This window comes from Zootermopsis nevadensis, unplaced genomic scaffold (assembly GCF_977971745.1).
Source record: "Zootermopsis nevadensis isolate Lab colony 2312 unplaced genomic scaffold, Znev_1.0 Znev_ptg000017l, whole genome shotgun sequence".
In the NCBI taxonomy this organism is placed as follows: Eukaryota; Metazoa; Arthropoda; class Insecta; order Blattodea; family Termopsidae; genus Zootermopsis; species Zootermopsis nevadensis.
Genome location: NW_028259149.1, coordinates 9,817,751 through 9,835,596, shown reverse-complemented (window position 1 = coordinate 9,835,596; position 17,846 = coordinate 9,817,751). Strand labels below are relative to the sequence as shown.

Sequence of the window (17,846 nt, the reverse complement as noted above, 5' to 3'; positions counted from 1 at the left end):
TATTACTCGTGTTAAAATTAATTCGTTAATCAATCAAGAAGGCGGTGTCAACGGCAGCTCTTTGCTCACGAAGCACACGATCGGACCTTGGACGAATGTTGGTTTTTCCTTGCAGCGAAAGTGATGTTCGTAAAAAAAGTTATAAATTTACATGATTCATTGTAGCGAAAATTCGTAAATCGAGAGACAGATGTATGTACATAAATGCGCTGCAACTACCGTTGTTATAGCCTTACTATCCCAGGGTGGTAATGGGGGTTAGAGAAATACAGGGATTGGAATTGTAACCTCGGACCTCCCGGATATGACGTAACACTACGATCACTACACCACAAAATTTCTTCGTAATTCAAAAAAATGAAATGAGATGACGCGCCAACACAGAACAAACTACTCTTTGCGATCATAAAAAATCCGGTTCGTGATTACATCGTAAAGTTTGTTGTGACTACTCATCTGCCCCTGGGTCAATATTAGAGATGAAAAGCAGAGCCAGACCTAACGATGGGTGTTTCCCATGCAACAATTTCGACGTGCAGATCACTGTATAACCTGACCTCGTGAGTAAAAATGTCGGATGTCGCGGTGAATGGAGAGTTTGCAGTTACCTTGACACAGTAGAAACTCGAAGTGAATATATACCGTGGCTAAATTATGATGCAAGTTAATGGGGAGTTACATGCAGATAGTTAATTCGAAAATGAGATCCTACACTATTGTTGGTGTTCTCGAAATGTCAGACAAGAATTAAATGAAATATGCTCAATTTCTCACACTCTGTTGTAGTTATAACTGACTTCAAAGATCAGAAATTTCCCTGAGAAACTGATTGGTCAAAAACTCCTCCAACTTTTATCGAACTCGAAATGTCATTACAATGTTCTCAAGAGCTGGCCATTGGACACTATTTCGGGCGAGATGAATCCTTTCTACATCTCCATACACTATTTCATTGAAGTGCGTTATAATTTTATTCTCCCGTCAGTATGATCTCTCACGTGTTTTCTTTAAAATGGAGTATGCATTTCTCATCTCACCCATTTGTGCCAAATAGTCCATCAATCACAGCTGCTTCTATCGGTCACAAAGACAAAAACTAATACATAAGAGAAATGAAATTGTTGAAGTGAATAACATGACAGGAATTGAAAACAGTTTGTATTATCACGATTTTCAGTGTACTGACGATGGTGTAATAAATTTAAATTGTTGGATTTTTGGACCTTGTCTTTCGTGATAATGGATTAAAAAACGTTCTGTGGTAAAAGATGGTTCATTACCGTGTTCACAAAACGCCACCACTGTTCCTGAGCTAGCCCACGTCCTCGTGTATTAGCAAATTTTCCAAAACCTATTTAATGAATTTTGCTGTTAAAATTTATTCACACTTGTTCCCTATTGTTTGACGACATATCAGAGCGGTTCTTGATTTAATGATTAAATCAAGATTAAATTTTAATCGCTGGAAGACTACAAGTTGAAAGAAATCCCCTCTCTTGCCTACCTGTTCCGAAGTTTTGTGCCATAGCAACGGACCACTGACTTGATTGTTTGCGTAATGTTTTCGCCTGCTGCCTCGTGATTTTTGCCCAGTGACGCCCGATAAACAACTGGACTGACGGCGCACTAGCCCTGCGTCCTCATTTGTACAACAGCAGCAGTGTTCAACCCGTTGCAAACGGTCCGCTCATGGCTCGCAATACGCTTTCAGTTTGAGTTATGTAAGGAGTTAACGTCTGATGGAATGAAAGGATGATTACGAGGCGTGAAATTGGCAAAATGGGAAAGAAATCGGTCGTAGTCTATTTCATGACGCTGTTTGATTACAGAGGTTACTTAGAGCCAAATGAAATGTTTTACAAATTCGGCAAATTAGTGGTTGCAGTATTTTACCTGTTGTCTTGTAGATACAATTTTTTTTCAAAAATTCCAAAGAAAAAAATACTCAGGGTGTTTAAATACAAAATACTGAGGGCATTATGTGGAACGAATCGAGACGAATAGACAAGAGGCTGGAGAATATTACATCGTTAGGAGTTTCGTAATTATTACGACTGTCAAAGTAAAGGAGAATATGGACGGAACATGCAGCACGCATTACGGACATAAGAAATGTATGCAGAATTGTTATCTGAATAGAAGAAATGGAGACCGCGGAGACAACAATGCGAAGGCCTACAAGTAGGATAATATTTAAATCTATCTCAGAGAAACAGAATTTTTGTGGGCTGGATTCAACTGGCTTAGGATCTAGTGTCACGTGACACGTCAGTGTCTTGGTCCGTCCGTCCGTCAATGTACGACTTAAAACGTGATATGTTTGCGCTTTATTTCCTTCCCTTTTTCTTGTTTTCTTTCTTTCTGTTTTACATTTTTTATCGATTTTGTGTTGTGAAGTGTTCGTGAAATATATATATATATATATATAGTTTATTCTTTATAAGAGTAGACGCAGGACTTTCTTACTGTGTAGGTTTTAAAAGAATTTCTTTTGCTAGCACGATTTCAGACGGCGCCAAATTAAACAGTGATAACCTACTTGAATGATTTACTGGGTGATAAGTTCAGGGAAGAACTCGTGACGCACATTTTCCACAAAATGCTTTCGTCTGTATGGAGAGACAATACATTAATAATTATAAGATTCGGTGATTTGTTTCTATGAATAGCTTCCCGTTGTTAGCCTAAATGTTTTCAGTTCAAAAACATTTCAGATCTGTTTCCGCAGATCGAAACAAAGAACAGGATACTAATTATTTGTGATGTTCGTGACTGTGGCGAGTATGATCAAATCTGTGCCTCTTTTTAAACTACCGTGCTTTAAGGCACAATTTTCTGGTGCGACTGATAACTAATTTGAATCATAAAATCGTGTGTCCAGACAGAGATTCAAATGCGCTGTCTCTTGGCCAGTTATTTATTCACATAACAACGAAATTCCTGTTCATTTCTGTTGTCACAAATGTCTGTCACTGGACTGTATCTAAGGCAACTCAGTTCAGTTTATATATCTATTTAAGATTAGTTTAAAATAATTTCTCATATTATTCTCCTATCAATGTTTATGCCTCTCAAATTAATTTTTCGCATAAAGATTTCCCAATAAAGTTTTGTATGTATTTTTAATTTGCTTATTGTGTTTCTTATTCATATTTTTTTTATTTCTGACAATTTCACGATGATAATACAAGACCAAAATCTTATATGCATTTCCTCGATTTCTCTGGCGTGTTACATGTCTCGCCCACCTTTTCCAATGCCACGTGAGGAAGAAACCGCGCTTTTGCATCGCGCTGTAACTGGGGTTAGAAATAGATTACCTTGGTTTCATTGCCAGAATGCCAACGACAGAATGTTGCATGTCGCGAATATTTACTCAGTTCAAAATCGCTTATACATCAGAAAGTTTTATTCCTCGCGTCAGGAGTCTTTGCGCTTTACTCCACGTGTCAGGAGTCCTTAGGTATATTTGTTCTTTTCACCGCAGAGGACCCTCTGATTGTCCGTGGAAATTGCGTTGAATTTATCCGCCCCAAAAGTTTTCTTGATATTCCCCTGGCTTCGTGTCTGCAAATATACTGCACGTTTCTCATGCACCCGTTCCGATTTAAATTCACCAAAATTACCCCCTTGTTCTGGATGACACCAAATTATTTCACTTTCCTGATACGTTACCTCAAATTACAGGCTGTGTCCTAGCTCTGCTCCCCGCAGAGGCCCAAGTCAGTCCACCGCTGCTTCATATTCACTCATGTATCATCTGGGAGATGGAAAAGGGGTCCGTTAGAAGCCCAATTTCACAGAGAATCTCCCCATCACAACAAAACAATACCATTAATTAATCAGAAAATCAAAACTCCACTGTCTGTGTCTCAAGCTACTACTTCTTGTCTACCGGATGTCTCACTTTGATGCTATCCTTATTACAAAGAAGAGCAGGCGAAGTCTGGAACCTTCTAGCAAACTAGTCAACTATTTCCCCACGAAATGAAGTCTCTCATTTCTACCCACGAGTTTCTCTTTGATCGTATTCCTCTAATGTACGTACTTGCTCTCTTGCGTGTTTCAGATGTACACTTTGTACTCGTACTTCTGTTTGTAGCTTAATTAGAACAGAGGAGAGGCATAATTTTGTAGAAAAACTGGGAAAATGCAGTAGCCAAGGGAATTCCCAACACGTCGGTTTCATATGGTAATATATCTTTGAAATATATGCAGGTTTCATTTTTTTTATACGAGAATGAAAAACTTGTGACCACGTGAAATTACGTTACACAGATATACAGTCTTTGTCGAGTCAATTCTCATAAATTTACCTCTTGGGAATGTGTGGGTCAGTGAAGTGTGCAAGGTTCAGCTGGGCAGCTAGTGGGCAGTCATAGTCCCAGTGGGCCAACAGAAAAATTCCGCTTAAAATGGTGCCAATAAATCTAGTTTTTATTAACAGTTAGTGACATACTGTCATTGTCTGCTCCTCCGCTATTTTATAAAATAACAGGGCACTTTATACGAAACTTAAAATTATCCATACAGTGTCTTTAATATTATATAAGAAACAAGCACATACCGGATGGAGTTGGCGTACCAATGTCAGTGCCATCTTCGGGCAGTTGAGCTGATAGTACAGGGATCAATGACAGTCACAAACAATTCGTATGTCAGCAGGTGGGAAATAAGTATAGGCCAAGGTCACTTGACACTGACAATGGCAGTGACACAGCTAAATAAAGGGGAGTGGGGTGGGAGACGAAGGCTCGAATCGGACTGTAGCATCAAGATGAAAAGCGAAGTTGTATCCGAGACCTTGAGCGATGGTCTTCCGAGGTTGTCAGAAAAACACGTAACATTTCTATGGGCAACATTTTGTGTTGAGAATATTGATGACGCTTTTATTGTTGTTCGGAGTGTCAAGGTGTAGTCTAGTTTGAAGTTCACAGTGTTTTCAAATGCGTTTTTGTTCTTAACACTTCATTCGCTCAATTGTCTTGATGTTCATTTATTTCAGAATACAAATGTATTCTTGACAGAAGCACTGAACACGGTAAAAACTGAACAAGAGTGCAAATATTACTCTGCATGGAGATTCTTCGTCATATGTCGTTGGCAAGCCAAACATAGAATAAAAATATGTTCAAAAAAAGTTTTAGATTTTAATGAGATACACTCACCTCTTTTGTGTGTATTATACGGTGTGCGTTATCCTGATAATGAACTCTGTGAGTGTTTGTGATTCACTGTCACTATCTATGTTATAGACACTAGCGAACCAGATTTATTTTCATTCTTCCATTGAAGAACTTTCTTTTTCGCGTTTTGTAAACTTTCTGTCGTCATGCGAGGTATGTGGACATCATTTGCCTTTCAGTGGGGTTCGTAAATTCTTTACGACACTTTTATTAAGGTACATTTTACGAAAATGGCGATATACCCTACCAAAGTATTTTATTGTTTAACATTTATAATGACGACAACCAGTAATCATTGTAATCTGGTCTGATACGTGCTTCAAGACGCTTAATGACAATGATTCTGAAGTTGTGGTCCGCACATCGCTGCCGGTCCGAGGATTAATTTAAGTCGATTCTCAGTTTCTAGTGACACGTAACATGTTATTGCAGCTGGAATCATTGATGTTTTACGAATTACAGCTGTTTTCTTTTACCATTTGTGTTTATTTTTAACATTTACCGAACCTCTTTTCGATTTTCGGTGTTTGATGTTAGGACCAGCGGAATGGTAAGGAAGGTAAAACGGTGCTAGTAATAATGAGCTTTGTAGATTACTGTTTGCACTCTACAATGTGAGTAATAGGGTACTCGCCAACACACCGCTAGATGGGTGAATAGTGAAGGACGAATCTGACTGGCAGGCTTGTTTCACACCATCCACTTCACTCCAGACGAGATACCGTAGTTAAACACGAGCTCTCGAGTGGCCGTCTGCTGTGGCATCACTTTCGGCCACTTGAGTTATCGTCAGATGAATGAACGCTATCGGATCAACTTTTCTGCATCCAATGCGAGAATTTTTCGATGTCGAGCGTTCACAAATGCCATCTAAAATTGTGTTCTGCCTTTTAAACTGCAATGTGATGTGAAGCTTTCACGGCGGCTTTCATTAATAAAGTCTTCTCGGGCTATCAGCCGTGTTAGTTGTTGATCAATCGCCACACGGTCAACAGCCCTGAAAATGAGGACAGAGATGGTCCTCGAAACGTCGGCGATTGATCACCAAACTAACACGGCTGATAGCCCAGGAAGACTTTATTAATGTGTCTACATGTTAAAACTCGTAAAATGTCCCCTCTTCCTCTTCTGACTTACATATACAAATTATCACAAAATACACATGCCATGTATTAGTCATATGATTCACATAAGAAGTCATACATTCAAGTTACATGTGTGTGGATTACTCGATTACCGTACAGTATAGTCGGCGCAGTAGTTTTTGGCCGGTGGAGAAGCTGGCGGACGGGCCTAGTCTGTGTACCTGACGTGGCACGGTCAGTATATTTCTTTTGTTTGGGCGTTCAGTCCGATAAGCTCCTCGGTGCAGTCAGCATTATACCATCGCACAAGTGACTCGCTCCCAGCCTCCCCCTTGAAAATTCCACCGGCCAAAAACTACTGCGCCGACTATACATACGAATTTTCTGTTTTATTTTACTTCCTCCGGTTTTTGAAATGTAACATACCTCAGAAACTACAGTGCTAAATTTACATGACCAATAAAAAGCAGATATGATGTGAAAATCAGTTTCTTCTGTCCCTTCCTGTGAAAAATATTTCTGTTTATTAAGAACAGTTTTATATTGGTTTTTGCTTTTACAGTCTCGTGGCCTCTTACGTAGGCAGGTTTACGATTAATTCAAGAGCTGTTTTGTTTTAGATCCGTTTCCTTTAGTAACTTCTTCATAGTCTGACAACATTGAAACCTTACGACGCGCGTGATACTTGTCATGCAACGACCTTATTTGCTGATAAATCGCGTTATTATTTGTTTATTACGAAACGATATTTTGACATCGATGTGGTAATTGCAGTGCTGTGATTCGGTTTAGCATAACTGTATCTCTTATCTGCTGTTGAAATTGCTGTTGCTCTAAACGAATCTCTTCAGGGCTCATGACGTAACACATTAATCTGTTCATTACTGGAATAACACAGTTAGTGTGACAAGCATGCCACTCTGTTTATCAGTCAGAAGACGATAAATACTGAGGTTAAATAATAGGGACTCCAGTTAGGTAAATTACAGGCATAAACCAATTAGTTGCTGCTCTCTGGTGTTCTTAAGACACATTGAACCGAAAACGGAATGGGCCCCACTCAAATTTCACATACACATGCGGTGATGTAATTTACTTCGTGAGGCAGAATCCTTCTCGGGAAGCTAATAGTCGCTCAGCTAGCCAAACAATTCCGCACACTTTAAGAACCCGAAGTCACTGATCGCTGTCATGAACCGATGAGTTCAGTTCACACTCTCATAACCTTTAATTTTAGATCCATTTTAATATTATCCTTCCATATATTCTAGATATCCCAAGTGTAATCTTCAAGTTTCATGCTAAAATATGATATAAATTTATGGTCTCTCCTTCATTACGCGTTCATCAATTATGAGAACAGTAAACATACATGGAATTTACTGCCGCGTTATAAATAATTTTTGACACAATGAATGGTACCGCGTTTAAATTTTTCGCGTGTAGCTTCGATATGAACGATATTTTATTATCCGATTATATATCGTGAAAACAATGTATGGACGATCTTCCCAGTCGAAATATAACCAGATAAGCTAGACTAGGGTAATGATAAGAATTTTTCTTGTGTCATATGCGTCGATGGACCCGTACTTTATTCACCCCTGCAATGTGAGGTGCAATGCTGTTTTCAAAAGATTCTGACAAAACTTTGATGAAGAATGGAGTATGGAAGAAAACGGCATATTACATAACGCTGCTATATCAGTGCTGTTTGACCTGAGTGATGACCCTTTGACTCCATCAGTCTATGTACATGTTTGAATTGCATTACGCTTTCACAATGACGTATTTTATCACTCCGAATCTAATTTTTCCTAAGATGATCCGTAAATAAGTAACAAACAGTAGAACTATTTCTGATTGTGGGCACCAGAACTGATGTGTCCACAACAAGAAGTAGAAAATGACTTTATAGTCAGATTTGTCTTGTCATTATGAAACCAAACAATAACACAGATGAAATGTGACAAATGCCACACAATTTCTGTCTCTGCAGCTTTCAATCATTCATTCTTTCTTTCTTTCTTTCTTTCTTTCTTTATCCCTTCCTCTTCTTACTTACTTCTAATGCTAGCTTTCGATGTTGTTTTATAAAAAGCATAACAAGAGGACGGACAAGACGTACAATATAAAAAGTAACAAAAAACAGTACAGTGGTTCTTGAGTAATGAGACACCAGCATAAAAATAAAATTTCTTTCATTACGTTTGAAACAGTGTATGAAGACACGTGGTAAATATTCTTCGTGAATGATGTGTGTATAATTTTCTATACAACTTTTGTTTGAAACTATTTTCTCTCGATGTACGTCCAGGAACGTACATTGGTTCTCGCGCAAAATTCCCGCCATCATATTTTGATTTTAACTAAGACTCAACAGTGTTGACATATTTTAGTAACATTCCCTCGTATCGAATTGTATTGAAACGAGTTTAGCGATTATCGATTTGCAGCGTGCGGATAGAATGGCGGATAGACAAATATGGCGAAGTTATTGGGCAACTGTACGTTGCGAACGCGCCAAAAATTCAAGTACTGGACGCAAGTAGAATCGCTACTTTCATTACATGTTTCGTTTTTCCCTTACTAATTTGGCCCAGACCACAAGGCCAATTTATAAAAGTGTTCGGCGAGGTTATTTGGATTTCACATGCCTGCCCTAAAGGTTTATTCATTGTACTGCACTGTCCATTGTCTGGGATATAGGTCATCGTGGTCCCAAGAGGCGGACTGCGGACCACATCCGGCCCAAGATCACTTATAAATAAACTTGAGAAATTATTTGTTTCTACAAATTCCGAAGAATTAAAAAATTCGTGGTTCTTATACCTCGTCTGCTGCTTTACATACAAGTGTGACACATGCTACTGAGTTTAAAACTCTGCCATAAAATGTAAATTTTAAAGGAAAAACTTGGGTCATTTTCAAGATTTTGCAGGACAACATTTAAAACAATATGCAACTCTACAGTAATTTTCGCACATTTCAATAAAATTTATATTTCAGCGTATATTATGGAAATTTTTCATTTCTAGGAAAGTATTGTAAAGATACGGAAAGTTGGCCTTTAGTTTTAAAAATAGTGTCAGGAGGGGGAGAAATATTCTTTGCCGGAGGGAAAAAGTTCGACCACCCTGATGCAGGCTTATATTTAATTTCGGTTGTTGGCCATAATATCGTCTGCAGGTGACACATAAAACAGGTGTGGGTAAAACTTAACATTTTCTGAAAGAACACTATGTTACATCTAGGTATTTGGGGTTTACGTAGGCCTCAAGCCATCAATTCAACGTCTTTGGATTAATTAATACATTATTAATCCCCTCCCCCAAGCACTTACATGGAGTATAGCGGGACAGCTTTATCTTAGGCCTTTTGAAAACGAATTTTAACAGGTGGGTGACTCAGTAAATCTGTACTTTATCTTGCTGCAAGACGGAGTCATCTTATGAGACATTGTACCACAAGACACACGGACGTCATGTCTACAACTCCAAATCATTTGATATTTCTGGCGTACATTTATTTTACTCACCTGTAATATTGCTCGGGAATTTTCTATCACCTGTTGCCATATTCGTTAATGTCTGTGTAGCTGCCTGGAACAGAAAGTCAACAGAAAATGAGCACCCAATTGATTAAACTGAATAAATAACTGCATGGAACAGTCCTTCATGAGAAACTGATAGTCGCTAAAGCAGTCAAGAAAATCACCAACCTTTATGGAACACGAAGGTTCATTGTTGTGTTCAAAAGATCCCGCTACCGGTCTCTATCCTGAGCCAGAAAAATCCAATCCATACTCTATCGTCTGTTTCCTTGATATCTATTTTAATATTATCCTCTCATCTAAGCCTAAATTTTCTAAAAATGTTGTGCGCATTTCTCGTCTCTCCACGCGTGCTACATGTCTATGCTATCTCATTCTCGTAGACTTGATTACTTCAATAATATTTGGTGCAGAGTACAAGTTATGAAACTAGTCGTGTTGCACTAATCTCAAGTCTCCTGTTAATTCATCTGTGTCAGGTATGAATATTCTTCTCAGCACCAAGTTTTTCGATCACTTGCAGTCACACGTAGTCTGTGTGAGATACCGTGTTTCACATCCATAGAAAACAACAGCTCTGGTGGCGAAACAGGGACATGTACTTGATTTTCTCTGCATTTACTTCTAAAACGTCTTATTTGCCAGCATCCAACAGAGCTTCTATGTTTGTCTTTGTGATATTTATGTTTCCGCCCAGAAAATTAACGTATCCAAGAAGCTGGTGAGATGTATCCAATCCAAATCCAGTTCCGCTTTTTTTATCGGGCTTCCTAATGGCGTATTTCAAAGTAACATCAAAAATAAAACGATGCTGGTAAAGCATCTCGTTGTTTCAAATCATTCTGAATAATAAGTGCATTTGACAAATGTGTACGCACTTTACTATAGGTTTCTTAAAAGTAAAGGTGAAGTCCCTGTTGCTTAATTAAGCATCGGAACATGAATACGTATAACTCCACGAATTTTTAGTCACAGCAATACATTTAGGTGAGCGGTCAGCTTCACGTCCCAGCCGCTTTACCTCCGGGACAAGAGCCCCCCGGTAACCATTCGATAGAAGGCTAGGTGAACCTCGAAATGCTCTCGACGCCGTGGCGAAGATAAGAATCTCATGGGGTTACCGAATTCAGCGACAATGCTGAAAAATATTTTCTCCTAACTGTATCGTAGACTATCTTGAGGTCTATAAACAGCCGAAGTGCTGTCACGTCGTAATTGCATATTTTTTCCTCCCTAGTGTTCGACGAAAGCAGAAAATGTGACCGGTAGTTGATCGGCTATGTCGAAGTCCCTGAGAGAAGAATAATTGATAAATTTTTAACTGAATAACTCCTATAGTCATAAATAAAATATGCATCCTTTTCAGTCAATAAGAAAAAAATACGGAAAATCGTATGACCCCTACTTTGTTTAACTGCTTAAGTCTATACACAGAGGCTAACAGCAATGACAAATCAATCATATGTTAATTAAATCTAGTAATATCTTTATCAGCATAATACCCATTAGTTCCCTCTGTGTGAACATGGACATTACCAGAAAGTTTTACGTAGTTGACATATTTGTGTATTTTTAACACAAAAAACGTTCATATAAAAAAATCTGTAGGCATATTTGTGTTGCATTTTTACGCCGCATGTCATTTGTCTGCTTCAAATGGTTTGTTACCTTAGGCATCCCTTCCACACCGAAAGCTGAATATATACACAGCATACTTGTCCTGATGTGAAAGGAAAGTAGGCTACACCGATTGGTTAAATAACAATGTATTTCGACTTGGCAAACAGCAGGTGTTCAACGGCGTTATTTATGCACGAATAATACAAGCAACAGATCTGGTTATGCATAACTGCTAACACATTGCCACATAACAAACCGCGGCTACTTCTATGGTGTCTACAGGCAACCATAAGTACCCATCTGCGCAGGCGCTCGGTTGTTCTGATACACGGTGTTGAAACATCGGTCGTATCTCTGTTCTCAATTAGTTCCCTATCTTAATGGTGTTTCGTGTTATTATTGTATTTTTAGTACTACGTAGTTTGTACACAATTTAAAGGATGAGTCGGGTCAGGGTCAGTGGTAACATATCGATAGTATCAAATATATTGCAGATTGCTCCAACATTTTTAGTTAACAGGCAATGTTTTTGGACAGCATTAAGCAACTTCAAAGTCGAGTCAATTCTCCGCTCAGACAGACATTAGTTAGGTAAGTTTCAGGTCTCCTGCACATGGAGAAAGGAAGAGTGAATGGAAGAAAGTCAGGAAGGAAGAAGGAAAGCATGAAAGACATGGTGGAAAGAATGGGAATGGGGGAGAAAGGGTTTTATGTGAACTACAGCTATACTGCATTCCAGGTAAGTTGAGAGGGGATGTAAACAAAGTCGTGTAAGGGGAAGTGCTGTTAATTCTTCCTAACCTTGTCCCATTTCAGGTGCCATTTTACAGTTTCTGTTCTTGATAATTTCAAAGAATTAAATAGGAGTTATATTATTCCTCGTAGCGATAACGATTTGGAGTGTCATGTTCGTAAGTATTTAACAACCAAATAGTGTTAAATGACAAATAAATAGATGCTGCTTAAATTCCTTCTGTACATAAGACTTGGGGTGGGTGCATGTTTGTTGTAACAGTGAGGTACCGAGCCAGTCCACGGACTACCCATAAGGAAAGCTTTAATTTAGGTTGTTGTGTGGCCTGTAGCAGTAATATTTGTCAAGTCACAACTTCAATTAAGAGTTTGTTGGTGAGTGTTGAAAAAACAACTGTCTGTAGAGTGTAGTCGGCTGACAGCATTTCGGTAACAGAGAAAGAGTTAGACTGACAGCAGCACATGTTTGCAGGACAGATAGTAACATTTCTACCGCGTATTTCAAAAGCAGCGGGAAGATAGGAGAATTTGTTTTAACTGCCCGTCATCATCTGCGATAAAGTATAGTCTGGCGTATTCGCAAATGTCGCTTTCTGGAGTTTAGTCTTCATGTTCTCTTCCATTCTAATCTCCGTGATTTCACACCCTAAAATTTGGCGAAGAGTGCAAATTATGACGTTTCTGATTATGCAGATTGCTTCATCGTGCCTCGGATCATTTGGTGTCTGAAGCTACCGGAATCACAAAATGTGGCAAGGTTTATTTCTGACGCCGTCGCCGCTGTGCGCCAGAGTGACGCATTTGAAGCTTTACAAGGTCTGTCAGTCACCCCCTCCCCTTACTGCAATCAAGGAGCTCATTGATATGCGCATGCACATTCAGGGGAGACTCGGTTCGGATCTCGGTTGAGTAAAATGATAATTAGGCGAAGACTTGCAACAAGGCTATGAGCTGTTGTAAAAGAATTCGTTTGGAAATTCTGAGTGAAACCATGAAAATACTGTTTTGTGGGATGTTGCGCCGCGTAGTCTAGTGGGAGTTGGCCGAAGACCTTATGATGGAGATTCTTCAGTGTACATAGCTTAAAATGTTTCACATCTATATGAACACACTTTTGCAAACAGAAGCTGGCAGCCACTCTAAGAAATTCCCCATCTTGTATGAAACTTGATGCTCACAAGTTCTCGCGGCCAGACTATGTTCAGAACAATTTCAGTCCAGTCGACATACTCAAATCCTGTTTAAGAACCGCTTTCATATTATTTATCCATCTATAAATAAAAGTTTTTTATATTATAGATAGCCTAAATAAATACAATACACCTAGATATTATAAACATTTCTTCCCATCATGTTTTCCATCTAAATATCATGATTCCCGTGGGTACTGCATGACCGGCCATCTCATTTTCCTTGATTCGATAGCCCTAATAATATTTTTTGATAAGAATAAATTATGAAGCTCTTTATCGTGGAAAATTTTCGTATCTCTTTCATTTGTGCTTATCTCTTCAGAGGAACTCCGACCTCGCCAAGATACTGTGTTGCTCAGCCAGTTTTATCGCCTTGTTTTCAGCCAAAGGACAGAAATCATGGAGAAGTTGAAGGACGAAACTCATCCAAAGAACGTTTATCCTGACAAAGATGAATCGCATTTTCCCTCAGTCAATCAAACTGAATGCTTTTATAGTACCTGTAGCGTGTTTTCTCTGTACACAGTCCTTGAACTACATAACTTGGGTAGCTGATATTGGTCCCCAACCATCTATCATTCAAAGAGCTCTGGAGACACGTGAAGTCGCAACTTCCATTCAAGCGCGTTTGTGAATGTAACGCTGTACGATAGGCGAATATTCCACGACGTCAAACAACAATTGAAAGGAGTGTTCCAGCGTTCTTTCTTTCTTCTTTATTTGTTTACTTTATTCCTCATTTATTTCACCCTTTTATTCTTTCCTTATTTTCTTTATTTCACGCTTCCTTAATTCCTTAAATCTTCTCCTGTTTGTTGTTTCTTTCTAATTTTATCCACTTATTTATTCTTCTCTCCTATGAATAATATTCACATATGGGAACTGACATTTATTTGATTTGCGTAGTGAGTGTTCGACAGACATGGTGCCAAGAAATATGACGGTCAGAGGGCGTAACTCAGCAAGTTGCGAAATTGGTACAACATTCTCTGTGGGTTGCACATAAGGAAAAGTCTGCTGTCAATGTAAGATACGCAGAACTGTTTCGATAGCTTTAGTGCAGATACTACATACTCGACTTGCAAGTAGTTGTGATAACAAATCCCTAAGGTCTAATAGAACTAATACGAAAACATGATCTCGACCCACGTCCAATTCTTTACACACACAATTATTTGGTGTTCTCCTTATAACTACATGGACAATCCATCGTAACCTCCTGTATTTCTTGTATTCCACTATCCTAACTCTTAGGTGACATGCACAAATCATGAAGTTCGTTGTAATGTAATATCCTAAGATGTCAGCTTAATTCATCCTTCTTAGGTCTAAATATTTTCCTGAACACTTAGTTTTTAAACATTTTCGATAAATGTTCTTCTGTCAAAGCAGAAGACTTTAGACGGCAAGATTATCGTATTGTCATGATCTGATCTTCAGCTTTTTGTAAAATACACAGGATGAGTTCTGAACTGAATAGTAACAAGTACTAATTCCAGAAAGTATTATTTCTTAATTTTATCATGAACCATATTTATGTTTGTTGTTATTTCTCCCAGGTATCTAATGTTATAAACGCCGTCAAATGATTTAATACTTATGATTTTGGTTGCATGTTGAACATACGTACGTACTGTAAAATTACGTTACCATATACTTCCGGGTGTTTGCACTTTTTATTAATTCAAGTGAACCTGTATGCCACACAAGAGCCCCCACGTGTTAATGTGCGAATCAACGGGTAGAAGATAAAACAGATAATACGATTATAAGATTACAAGCTTGAAGGCTGCTGAAGATAGGATAAATCGGACACTAGCCAGCAAATCCATAAAATATCCGGAAGAGTTGCGAGATGTTAATGGTTTGTCTAACGACACTTTGTAAATTAGTTACGTAGAATAGGGTCGATTACTGTGATAATTTTGGATGAAAAATTGGAAAACATGTGAAAGAAAGCGAAAACCAAATAAATTCATTTTTGGCCTTTCTAACGCTAGTTTCTGCCTAAGAAACCTTCTCCTCTTTCTATGTTCCAATGGCAACATGCTTCTTGTTTTTTGAAAGCCGCGGGCAGTTAACTTTATTTGTTAAAATATGACGGGCATGTTGTTTATACTGATCTAAAAAAACGAATAATCCAGCCTACAAGGTATATTGCTCTAAGGCAACATATCTCGAGACAAATAATTATGCTTCATATTGTCCATTGTCTAAATTATAGTTGATGCACACGACGTTTCAGGAATTGGAGCAGATGACGTCTTCAAATGCCTGGTTGATATATTGGTTCCTACTATTGTTATTTTGTTTATGCATAATGTAATAATTCATTTGCCTACACGGACTCACCGCATAATGGACGCATAATAATGATGTTCAAATGTTTAATATCCAAAACTACCGAACGGATTTTGGCTAAATTTGGAATTAGGGATCTGCATTAAGAGTTGTCTAATGTATTTTATTTTTAGAGATGGCTGTCTTCTCGAATGTTGCGTCGTGGGGGGCAGTAAGTACCTCAGAAACGTCGGTCAATTTCTACCAGTCTAGATGACGCGACATCCCAGAAGACATTGACCTTCGTAATCGCCGCCGTGAGAACCTAACATCTCACCAATTTTATTTTCATTCGTGTCGATCGGTGTCACCTCTCTTTACACAAAGCCAAAATTCAGCTTATCAGATTTCAATAAAAAAATTTTTTAATGGTATAAAGAATTGGCATATTACGTAAAATTAGGGCCTTTATCTTATTACAAACTGAAAGTTGAATTTTAAACAAAATTCAGGCGAAAACACATTCTGACTGTGCAGTGTGATATAGGCCTTGAATTTAGCTTCAAATTATTTGTATCTGCAACAAATGAGCATCAAGAACAGAACAGTAAAGAATGCATTTGTGAAATTCACTGGAATACGCCTTTTTACGCCTGTAACGGACGAAATGTAGTTGGAATAGGACGATGACACGGTGCAGTGATCAACACTTACGTCATGTAACTGCTGATTGAGATTAGGATTTGTTATGCCGCCTGTGTTAATACAGAACCGACTTTGAGATATGATTGATTTATCACTTACCGTCAGCAAGGCACTTGAATTACGCACGACGCGTCCTTTTACGTGAGACACCCAAGACGTCAGAACCACTACTGCTCACTAACCGAAGACACTCAACTGGCAGAGCCACCTTCTGACGTAAGTCTGCACGCAACGCAGAGCGGGCTTATATGCTGGGCAAATATCCAAAGCCGTGTGCCACTAGCACTTTCCAACGTAGTAGTAACAGCTTTCCCTAGACATTTCTCCTTTTCTTTTCCTGCCTTTCTTCCACTGTACTTTACTGCTTCCACATTTTCAATCCATCTCGGTTTCTGTTTTTCTGAATCTCTTCTCTATTTCTTTCGTTCTACATTTCCGTCTTCGCCATGTCTCAAATAATAATCTTAATTTTTTTCACGGAGGCGTTTATGAAGATGACAGTCTTCCGGGATAATGCATCCATCATCAGGGCTCTGATAACGGAGGCAGCAAGGACCTCTGAAACGTCGGTAAACTTCTACTAGACAATGTGGCGCAACATCCCAGCTTTGGGTTATTTAACTGCAAGGTTAATGCAGACGAGTGTTTAAGCATAGAACAGCATCAACGGCTTCCTGATCAGATAACACGGTTGAAGTGATCTACGGCAGGGAATCTCAGTCTTTCAAAGACCTGGGGGCCACGTTAGTTTTTTTTATCTCTCCGCAGATCACCACTTCAGAGTATGTGATGGCAGTGTGCTGAAACGCCCGTAACTTACTATAGATATTCAAATTTAATCCAGAGTTTTAATAATGGCGTGCCAAAAAATCTGCTTATATTAAGCTGTTTCTGGTAGTGCTCTCTCTCTCTGTGTATGCATTTAATTGTTCCATTCCTGCAGTACATAGATTTGGGCGAGTACACAGGTAATGGAAGACATCGAGAAACAATCACTATTTATCTCGCATTTAAACAACCCTCCTACTGTTCGAAAACCCTTGGTCTAGAAGTTGCTGTTGTACAGTAAGGCTATATGACTCATTTATGGAGAAAACTGCATAATTCAAAATTTGGAATCATTAGCTAATATTAAGCTCCCCCGCAGGTATTTCCACCTTGACGTGGTGGGGGGGGGGGGGGGGTTGTGTGTCCCGATAACCCCGAGAGCTATGCCGGCGGTAGCTTTGCTACCGGTAGGGCCTCCCAAGCCCGACAGGTCAAGGGTAGGGACCAGACTAAGAGAAATACCCTGGTCCTCCAGGTTGGGGGTTGGATCGTAGGGCCGACACCCCTACATCTGTAAAAATGATATATGTTGAGAAGCCTCTTAAGATTCAGTGAGTGTAGAAGGATGAAATGGATGATACGTGTGATATGCACGAAGGAAATAAATTAATAAGGTATAGGCTAACATTCTGTTTGGAAAACC

General features: G+C 38.9%; 2 protein-coding genes across 4 annotated transcripts in view; one reads left to right on the top strand and one right to left on the bottom strand.

The window, feature by feature from the left end:
• The window catches only part of LOC110833971 (sialin), a 29,436-nt gene extending 12,807 nt beyond the window's left edge, over positions 1-16,629 (bottom strand). Inside the window, exons 1-2 of one of the 3 annotated variants that reach the window (XM_022072630.1) lie at positions 16,475-16,629; positions 9,810-9,873 (exon numbers count right to left, since the gene is read on the bottom strand). In XM_022072630.1, the coding sequence (XP_021928322.1) occupies positions 9,810-9,849 (40 nt within the window). In that variant the 5' untranslated portion in view covers positions 9,850-9,873; positions 16,475-16,629. Of the gene's footprint in view, positions 1-1,504; positions 1,636-3,675; positions 3,761-9,809; positions 9,874-16,474 lie in introns of those variants that run through there. The other 2 variants (XM_022072632.2, XM_022072631.2) reach the window with 2 other exon arrangements.
• LOC110833970 (tudor and KH domain-containing protein homolog) overlaps positions 1-17,846 on the top strand; it is a 106,832-nt gene that overhangs the window by 64,923 nt on the left and 24,063 nt on the right. The window lies entirely within an intron of this gene.